Source organism: Agelaius tricolor, unplaced genomic scaffold (assembly GCF_023055355.1).
Source record: "Agelaius tricolor isolate 1412-34295 unplaced genomic scaffold, bAgeTri1.0.p SCAF_11, whole genome shotgun sequence".
NCBI lineage: Eukaryota > Metazoa > Chordata > Aves > Passeriformes > Icteridae > Agelaius > Agelaius tricolor.
Genome location: NW_027269271.1, coordinates 326,114 through 335,985, shown reverse-complemented (window position 1 = coordinate 335,985; position 9,872 = coordinate 326,114). Strand labels below are relative to the sequence as shown.

The 9,872-nt window shown below is 49.7% G+C and overlaps 1 protein-coding gene across 6 annotated transcripts; it reads right to left on the bottom strand.

The window, feature by feature from the left end:
* Positions 1-681: 681 nt before the first annotated feature.
* On the bottom strand, positions 682-8,813 carry RGS4 (regulator of G protein signaling 4). Of its 6 annotated transcripts, none has more exons than XM_071435679.1 (6): positions 8,541-8,813; positions 7,917-8,141; positions 5,054-5,158; positions 3,936-3,997; positions 3,050-3,216; positions 682-2,528 (listed from the first exon to the last, which is right to left on the bottom strand). In XM_071435679.1, exons 3-6 carry the CDS (start codon positions 5,146-5,148, stop codon positions 2,277-2,279), a joined length of 576 nt encoding a protein of 191 aa, XP_071291780.1. In that variant the 5' UTR covers positions 5,149-5,158; positions 7,917-8,141; positions 8,541-8,813; the 3' UTR covers positions 682-2,276. The 6 variants fall into 6 exon arrangements, with proteins under 6 accessions (XP_071291780.1, XP_071291779.1, XP_071291781.1 ...); XM_071435678.1 differs by having other exon boundaries at positions 8,648-8,813; XM_071435680.1 differs by lacking the exon at positions 8,541-8,813 and adding an exon at positions 8,243-8,378.
* Positions 8,814-9,872: the final 1,059 nt, after the last annotated feature.

Genomic DNA, 9,872 nt, shown 5'->3' with positions numbered 1-9,872 from the left:
CATTTTGTCTCTTTGTTCTGAAGGTGCAGCACTTTCTTTCCCACTACAGAGCACTCCGAAAACTTAAAAAAAACTCCCAAAAGCCCTGGCAAGACCAAAAGTCTCTGGGAGCTTCTGCTGCAATGATGCAGTGGTTTCTTAGTGAACTGGAAAGGGAATCACCCCAGGGAGCTGATCCAGAAGAAACACACCCATAGGCCACGGTCCTATGCTGTCTCAGGCTCCAGTAGCAGCAGCTGGAGCTGGGGCTGAGCAAGAGCCAGGCCTGCTCTCTGCACCCACAGGATATGGCCCAGGGACAGGCTCAGCTTTGGGATAAAATGTGTTCTGTCCGTTCAGGGTTGCAACACATCTGCATCAGAGAAGGCGTCCTTGATCTTCCCCACTCCAAAGCTGTTGGGGGGGGGGGCTCACACTCACCCCAGAGCCTTGGTGAGGATGGCTAATCCCCATGCTGAGCTGATGGCCAGGCAAGGCATAGACCCATAAAAACCCCTTATCCCCCAGGCTCATGGTGCTGAAGGTGTCTGAAGGATATAATTGTTGTTGCTTCATCTGCTGTTTCATCTTTCTGTGACTTAAAACAATCTCTGAGTGAAGCCACTTGTAACAAAACTTTTAAGAGCGACCTTGTCCAATTAATTGGATCTCCATGCATTTTCTTTTGTTCACATAATAGCATTTTAGAAGGGACTAACACAAACATTTTATTTAGACTGCATTCATCATTATTTAAATATTGATACAGTTTTTGCAATAGTTACCAAGAGTTCCCAGTACCAGGGAAAAAAAAAACATAGCCACATGCTTGGCTATGTTCAGTGCTTTAGCAAGCCTCTCCATCTCTTAGCTGAGCATGCAGGGTGATAGGTGTTGGTACATTGAATAAATATAAAATAAAGCACATGTTAAAAAAAGAAGTTTCTCTATGGGCCTGGAGAGCCACAACCTCCTCCTGCCATGCCAAAACCCCGGTGTGAGAGCTGCTGTCTGGACTGGATGCAGAGTGCAGGGTACACAGTGGCCAGAGCAGCAATACCTAATGAAGGAGAGACCAAGGCTGGGGGACAGTGAGACACCTGTGCTGCAGCTCACGGCAGCAATCCTGCAGCTGCCTCCTGTGCTTCCCACTGCAGGAGAGTGCCAAAGCCCACAGCAAAGGCCGTATCTCACCACAGCAATTAAAAAGTCAGCGGCCTTCTGGCAAAGCCCCGCAGCAGTAATGAGATAGACACATTCCTCCTACCATCTTCAGGAAAAGTGAGTCATGCTACTACTGAAATACATAAATAACACCTTAAAAAACTCCAACATTTTCAAGTACTCCCAAGCAGGGCCTTTCTTCCTCAGATATGGTGGTCCTATTCCCTCACAAAATGCTTCTTACAAGCCAGGACAGGCAAACCTGAAATGGCACTCCCAGAGTCAGGAATATGAACCTGTCTGGGAGAGAACGAACATGTTTCTGTTCTGCTCTGCTGGACTATTTAACCTGGGAGCATGAAGGTTGCTATTAATAATATAGGAAATAATGAGCCTCCCCCAAAGTGACAGCTCTGCACAGCCCTAGGGAAGATCCTTGGCCAGCATAAAAAGGATGCTACAGAGGGAGCAGCAGCCAGAGGGAAGAGCTTCCCGTGATGGCCAAGGGAGGCTGAGCTTCCCTGCGACTGTGGCTGTGATGATTGAGGGAGGCTGTCCAAAAAGCTTTGGTCCCCCTTCAAGAAAGAGTAGGAGCTCTTCCTGTGCCTGATACTGCAATGCAGCACAGCCTGAGCTCTGAGCAAACACTCCTGACAGCCTGGACATTTGGGAGTTATGAACAGCTAAGAACCAGAGCCAGCCCTTTTCACCTAAACCTTTGCAGATTAGAAAGGGGAGATCACAGTCCCCAGCACTTCCTTCGGCTTCCCCTTTGCCCTGCACCTCGCTGTGTGTCACACGGTGACCTCGCCAGTCTGGTCCCTCCGTGGGCAGAGCCAGGGCTCACTGGGGCTCCCCAGCACCCTGCTGGGCTCACACAGCTCAGCACACGCAGCGACTGCCCCAGCTCCTGCCAGACACAGACCCCAGCGCTCCTACACCGACCCATCAGAGGAGGGTTTGCTACACACACTGAGCCTGGATTGGGTTACAAATGCTGGCTGCTGCATGACATGGGATACAACTGGAACATTAGACGGCTACTGGAGACAGCTCTGTTGCTTCATGCCAATGAGTGCTTTTGCTGCCACATATTCTGCAAGAGCCCAGCCCACCCCTGCCTTGCTGCAGGTTCAGGCGCACTGAGAGATGATGTTGGAGTTGCAGTCTAAGCTGTGAATGTGGTTTCTTTTGCAGTTTTCAGGCCCACAGCCAGCACCAGGTGGGCTGACCAAGTCCAGGTAGTAAGGGGACTTGAGGAAGCGACGGTAAGAATCCTTCTCCATGAGGGTGAATATTTTTCTCTGAGCCTCATCAAAGCAGGACAGTGTAGGCTCCAGCATGTTGTGGCTCGTCTTCTCCCGTGTGCATGAATCCAAGTTCACCTGTCAAAGGGCCAAAGGGACAGTGTAAGTAGAACCTGTCCCAGATGGGGCATAGGAAAGGGAAAATCCAAGTGTCTCTCTACCATGTGTGCTTGCTGAGCAGTTGTCTGAAATGGCTGTTTGACACCCTGTAGCCTCAGCAGAATCTGTGCAGCTGGATACCAATGCATCTCTGCTACCAGAAGAGCTGTCAGGGGAGACTGACACATACATCCCTCCGGGATGCAGCTAGCCAGGAAACTCAAACTGCATGGGAGGAGCTGAAACATTGGGAATTATGGGCCTCTTAGGCTTCTCCCATTTCAGTGTGCACATGGAATGGCCATGTGGTTGTAACTAAACATGCTTTCTCTCTAGCCAAATTTAATATAAAAATCAGTAAAAGACCCACCATGTCCTTGCTAACTAGCAGAGAAGCAGAAGCCTTCATCTCTTGTAAAATTATTGACTTCTGCTTGGCTGCGCTGCTAGTTCAGAATTTAGGGTGGTGCCTTTGCCCAAGGAATGTTCAGTGCACGTACCTCTTTTGTGGCCTGCACTGAGATAAACTCATCATAGATCTTCCTGGCCTTGGGGCTGAGCTTGGCTGGTGACTTGGTTTTCTTGTACTCCTCACAACTGACCCAGAACTCAATGTTTTCCTCGCTGTACTCAGATTTGAGAAAAGCACGGAAAGCAGCCAGTCCTCCTATGGATTGTTCAGAGGAAAACCAGGTCAGGCAAGAGTGTTGGTCCCTGAACATTTGCACCCCTGAATCCCAGCAAACAGTGATTGTGCATTCTCCTTCCCAGAGCTGAATGAGGAGCTGCCCTGGGGCTGGCAGTGGGGAGGCTGGAATGCAGACAGGTCCCATGGGGATGTCACACGTGGGGGCCCAGCTGCCTGTTCCCCCACTGTGACCTTCAGTGTCTCTGCCAGGGGAACACAAGCAACTCGTGTGTTCCCAGGAGGCCTTGAGGAGACAGCCAGCATGCTCCACAGAGTCTCAGACCATGGGAACAATGTGAAGGAAACCTCAAGGACGTGAGTGTAGCCCACAGCTGATGGGAAGGCAAAGTCTCCCATGGGTTCAGCTGCAAATAATATCTCCACCTTTTGGCTCTTGTTTAACCCACCACTAACTGTGTGTCCCAGTCTTGCCCTCCTCTTGCACAAGGGCTAAACCAGTTGCTTTCACAAAACAGACAGCTCAGCAGTAGGCCAAAACCACACTCATGATGCATTGGGATTGACCCTTGCCTTGGATCTGGGCAAGAGACCCCTTCCCCACCCCTCCCAGAGGTCTCCGTGGCCAAAGGAGCTCCTGTGTGCCCCTAAGAGACAATCAGATAATGTCCTGTGTGCCCTCCCAGGACTGTTCAGAGCACACATGCTCTGCAGGCAGCATAAGAGCCCTCTTCACTTACTGTCATGATGGATCAAATTTTCCAAAGACTCTGCCCATTTTCTTACTTCCTCTTGGCTAAGCCTAAGAAGAGACAAAGGGAGAAACACAGAGCTGAGTTAAAGAGAGTACAGAAAGGACAAATTTGGTTTGTTTCTCAACACCACTAGAAAAATCTTTTTCCCTGATTGTTGTAAGAGCATACACTGGAGACTGAGAATGAAATATCAGCTTGTTTTACAGATACCCCCAGGGATCCCAGATCTAACCTACAGAAATTTTGGTTTGCAATCCTCCTCACCAGCCATGGGCTAGAAATGAATTTTCCTGGAAAAAAATTGGTGTGGACTTCATATTTATTTTGTGCCTGGCTGCATCTCTTGCTGGAGCACAGGTCTGGAATCACTCTTAGAAGTCATATCAGTGAACTCCAAAGGACTGGTTCCCTTAACCTGTCAGGGAAACAGTTAGCTATGTGGAAAAGAGGAATGTAGGAACTGGAAACACACAGGGAACACATCCTACATTCATTCCCTCTATCATACTAGAACACCCTAGGGCTCATCTGTTCCAGTAGCAAACCTTGGCTTTTGGAGCCCTCTTTGGAGAGAACACTGTGTCCTTGCAGATTGGGGAGAGCAGTGACACCCTGACAGGCTGCTGGATGGATTGTGTGCCTACACCTCTGTGCAGCTGTGTGGACCACTGCACAAATCCAGCCCAAAGAGGCATGGGATGCTGATTCTGCAATGTGTCCAGTTGCACTGGGTCTGGAATGGAGTCATTCCCCTGTGCAGGACACTGTACACACCCTCCCCTGTGCTCATTCATATTGAATCACGGAAGTGGTGCCAGAAGGGACCTCTAGTTCAGCATTCTTCATGGAAATTGAAGTCCTCAGGTGTTGATGGTCAGCTGACAGGACTATCAACACCTGAGGGCTATTGCCGCACTAGATCCAAGCACAGGTGTTCAGGAAGAACTGGGAAGCAGCACCAGAAGCACTAATGGAGTCTGGCTTGGTGAAGGAATAAACAACATGCTGCAGCCAGTCTGGGATTAACTAGGTGACAGCACCTGCTCTTACACAACATGCTGCAGCCAGTCTGGGATTAACTAGGTGACAGCACCTGCTCTTACCTCTGGCTTGAAGATAACTTCTCCTTCTTGCCCTGGGAAGAGCTGTAGTCACAGGAATCTGACTTCTGCAGCAAGAAGCCCAGACGGTGCTTCATGTCTTTGGCACTGAAAGAAAAAAAATCGAGGAGGAGATGAAGACAATGCTTTGCATTCCCTCTGCAGCCTCCTCCAGCATTACTCAGTGACACAAATGCAGGTCACTGACAGGGACTCCAGTGCTGATTTTCCCCTCATTGCATAATGCATATTTTTCATTCCAGACAAACACAATGCCAAAGAAGTCATTTTTCATGTTCAACAGCATCTTGCTGAGAAGGTCATCAGACTCAAAGCAGGTGGCAAAGGGGGAGAAGCTGCTGTTTTCCTACTGTTTACAGTAAAAATATTGTGATAGAAAAGCACCACCATGCTGTGTGTGTCACCTCTCCTTGAGCTGATTTGCCCAGCTGCCAATGTGTGGTTCTTACACCCTTACTAATCCCTTCCTGCAGCCCCTGCCATTTCCCCACTTCATCAGCTGGCAGAGGAACAGCAGGGCCGTGCCAGACCACCCCACCAAGCTCATGACACAGAGGGAAGGGAGGAAATCAATGGCTTGGAGCAAGACTGTGGGGTGAAGTCAGGGGATGAGCCAAGAGCTCCACCACAACCAGCCCACACTTGCTGCAAGCTGCTCCCTCGCTCCACAGCAAGCTCCTCTGAAGATTCATCCTTAATTCTGTTCCACCTTCCAGCTCAGGACAATCCTTTCTTCACAGCAGCTTCTAGGTATGCAGCTGATACTGGCCTTGGCACCTCTCTGGGTTTCCTTCCAGTTTAAGAATAGGGGGTGGGTGCCTGCTTGCGCAGGGGCACAAGCCCTGGCCTGCCCCAAGGTGCAGCCATAGTGTAAAGCAGGAAATTCTTCTCCTTCTCCTTAGATGTGAGCCGGGAAAAGAGCAAGAGTCTGTGCCACAGGGCTGATCTCCAGTAGCTGCTCAGCCCCCCAGCACTGCTCTCTGCTCCAGTGCCCTGTCAGGGGTCCTGGCCATACCTGATCTCACTGCTTGTCTCAGAAATGTTCCCTTAACAGCTCCAGCACTCGGGGAGAGCAAAGGGAGCTCACAGCTGCTTTAGAGCAGGGTGCCTGTGGCCAACACCAACACCCAGGCTCTGCCCAGGCACCCATGGGGACTCTGGGCTGCCAGCCTTGGGCTGCCTAGTGCTGTCATACTCCTTGCCCAGGAGAAGGAGACTGCTCAGGTTTGCAGGAGGGTGGCAGCAGGAGGAAACAAGACACTGCTGCTTGCAGCCAGTCCCACAGGTTTCTGGAAGAGAGGGATTTTGCTGGGAATCCTAGACAGAGGTGTTTAAAAGATGTGAACTATTTTTCCTTGCATTTTTCAATTTTTTTTTATCCTCATCAAATGTTCCTGCAAATTGGAAGTGTCAACACTTTTTCCTCGCATTTTCAGCACCTGTTTTTAAATCCAACCATGAGCAGGAAGCTTTATCCTCAGATGATAGGATAAAGCTATCATCTTTAGCTCCCATCCCCGTATGAGAGCCAGCTGAGTCTTTGCTTGCATTTTCCCAAGCCACTGCCCATCTGCTGGGAAGCAGCCTCAGGAGTGCTGCTGCAGGCACGCGTGGGCAGAAAGGCAGCACTGCACCAGCAGAGACCCGCACGAGTTTGGATGGGCTGGATGAGAAGGGAGCATTGTGCCTCCCTCCTGGAGATCTCCAAGCTCCAGAGCACCTGAAAGGGAGTAACACTCCTCCAGGAGGGCTCATGCCAGCCTAGAGCCCCCTCGTGCTGGGCTATGGGGCAGGCCATGCTGCCGAGGGCACATTTGGGGCTGTGCAGGCTCTGCTCTGATGATCCCACACACCGGCGTGCAGCCAGGTCCTGCAGGGCTACAGTTCAGCCCATCCTGACTGGCACCACACGGCAGGGGTGTGATAAGCCCCGCTCCAGCCCCACAGGGCTGTGCATTGGGGAACAGCCTAACCTGGCCCCTCACCATCGCCCAGGGAACTCAGGCTGATCCCACAGCAGCTGGTGCCGCATCCACATCCACCGTGCCCGCATCCCTGCCTGCTGGCACACGGGTCTCTGGTGCTGCCATGCTGCATATCTGCATTTGAAATGCATTTCAGGGGATAATCCTTAATTGTTATCCTGTCTGCCTTGCTTCCCCCTCAAAAGAATCAAGAAAATTTAGCAGAGAAGAGCCAAAGGAGAAAAGGGGTGCAAAGTCTGCAGCAGAAGCAGCTGACAGGAATATCAAAATATCAGCAATGCTTAAAGCTGCTGTTTTTGATGACGGGGAAGATGGGAAGGAAGGCTTTAGAGTTCTCCCAGCTCCGTACAAAACCTTTCTGCAAATCTGCTTCTAGCTGAAAAAAAAACACAAAAGCCTCTAAGCAGTCATTTGTATCTAATCTTGCAAAATAATCAGAGCCAAATCCGTCCTCCTGCCTCGGACACAAAGCGCAATGCATCAGCGTGTCTCCGGGCTAACAAGACCATTACCAGATGCTCAGAAATAAACAGTACCTTTTTAAGCAAGTGGCTGGCAGTGCAGCGAGTCCCTTGCACATCTTGCTCCCGAGGTCGGATCAGTATTCCAGGAAAAACAACAAGGCAGGAGGCGGCAGAGGCTGCGCACGGTCCTGCGCCGACTGCGGGTTCAGTCCGGTGTGCGCGGCAGCTGCGCTGCCTTGGCTCAGTTTTATAGCCCAGCCCGACAGCCCAGCAGCGCTGGGTGACCCAGTCAGGAGTCAGCACAGCAGCAGCACCCGTCCCCTTTTTGCCCACCCAAGAGGAAGAGGGTGACGTATAAAACCCAGACAAAGGGGTGAGAGAGATTGAAAACCTTACCAGAAACGAAGCTCGATGTCTGGCTGCAGAGGTGGAATCTTTGAAAAGGGCTCAAAAAGCTTCGGGGACTTCCTCTATTGCAGGAGGTTGGGATGGTGCAGATGAAAAGCAGATTTTCGTGGGGGGACACAAATAGTAAAAAAGGTCAGAGAATCAATTCTGAGACATGAGATGAGCTTTGCTGGTTCCTCTGTTAATTTCCTTTCCTCTTCTATTTAAAGTAACCTGGATCAAGAAAGGGACAAGAATTTTAAACAGAAAAGGTTACCATAATCCAAATGAATGCAGAAAATAGAGCTCTTAAGGAAAGAAGAATGTAAATTCACCAGGGAACTACCCAGGCAGATGAGACTTTCCTGTTTTATTCCAGAGTCATGTGAATGTATATTTTTGGTGAGGCTGCAACAAAAGCCTGGGGCGGGGGGGGGGGGGGGGTGCAAGGCACTATTGGAATATAAAATGTGCATGTCTCAGCACACAAATTTGAGGACAGCTCACATACATGCGTGGAAAAAAAGAATTTAGGTTGGCAGCGCATCTGCCTTAGATATGGGTATCACTGCAGCACCTTCTCCATTTGCATTCGCAAAATCAAAAGTCAGACCTGGGGACTCTGGGACTCACCAAGGAAAGATGGTTAATTAAAATAAAAGGCTTAACTGTGGCTGCCCAGAAAGTCTTTGAAGAAGTTCTGAGGGTACTTCATGCTCAAGAATGAACTGATGAAACACCTGTGGGGTTGCCTGCACTGCCCTGGCTCTGCTGTAGTTCCAAGAACATTCCAAGATGACTTCAGCTACTTGTCCTCAGCCCTTGGATGGTGCAGAAGGCATCTCTCTCCCTGCCCCTCTAGGGAGAGAGAGAATTGGCTGATATTTATCGAGTTGCAGCTCAGCACAGCCTGTACCATCCTTATCAAAGCAGGGAGGGCTTTGAGCAGAAGGACGTGCATATGGGCTGCTGCATTTTAAGTCCTGCTCCCACTGTGAAATAAAGGAGCTTCTGATTAGCAGCAGGCTGCCTGCCCACACTATCCACTGCTGCATCCCCTCTCCCAGAAACCTTTCAGTGCTTTGCTCACGATCTGCAGAAGTTGCAAGATGAGCCTTTCCCTTCTGTGTCTCTAGAGTCTACAGCCAGCAGCGTCGAGTCCAAATCCCCAAAGAGTTTACCTGCCTTGGCATACTGCATCCTCTCAGATCATTAATTGTTCTGAAAGGCAATGCTCTAATTAACTGTAAAATGCTTTTGTAGGAACAGGACTGTCCTGCTGCCAAACCTGAGGCAATGAGCCTGCGAGTCCTGCACTGTTTGGACTAAAAATCAGCTCCAGCTCAGGGCAGTGTAAAACTTTACCTTAGTGAATGCCCTCATCCTTTTAGTGTTGGTGAGTTGACAGTCCTTGGGTGGATCTGTAGGAAGCAACTGAGCACTGGCAGAGTTGGTGCCTAAGCTCTGTGGTGTCTTCTGTCTGGGGAGAAGTTGAAGGGCAGAATATTGCCAACAGAAAAATCTTAACTAATTATTTATAAATATATATTTAATTTAATTTGACTATCAAACTTGTACAATGTTACTGACATTCAAACAATTCAAGAGCTCATCTGGCTGACACAATCAAGGTTTTTGCAAACTCCAACCTTGCCCCTCTCTCTGGCAATGTTAGAGCTCTGGCTCAGGCAGGTCACAAAGGCTGTAGGGAAAGGAACTTCTGTGCAGAACACAAAAATTCTGCACTTTGTCTGCAAAATGTTGTACACCAGATTTAGGAATGTCATACTTCTCTGTGGATTGCAAGCACGTTTGCTGCATGGCTCTAATGACACTCAGATGCTGGTGTTGTTGACATCAGGTCACCTTCTGCATTCCCCAACTTCTGTGTGAGCAGGCTGTAATCAGGAATTTCTGGCACTGCCATCACAACAGCCAGCCTAAATGGCTTTAAAATAAGGACCA

Coding starts and splice junctions, on each gene's coding strand:
- RGS4 (XM_071435677.1), bottom strand. CDS start 7,636: ATGTGCAAGGGACTCGCTGCACTGCCAGCCACTTGCTTAAAAAG. Junction 5,159..7,592: donor CCAGCCACTTGCTTAAAAAG/GTACTGTTTATT, acceptor TTTTTCTTTCAG/TGCCAAAGACATGAAGCACC. Junction 3,998..5,053: donor AAGTTATCTTCAAGCCAGAG/GTAAGAGCAGGT, acceptor GTCTCTTCTTAG/GCTTAGCCAAGAGGAAGTAA.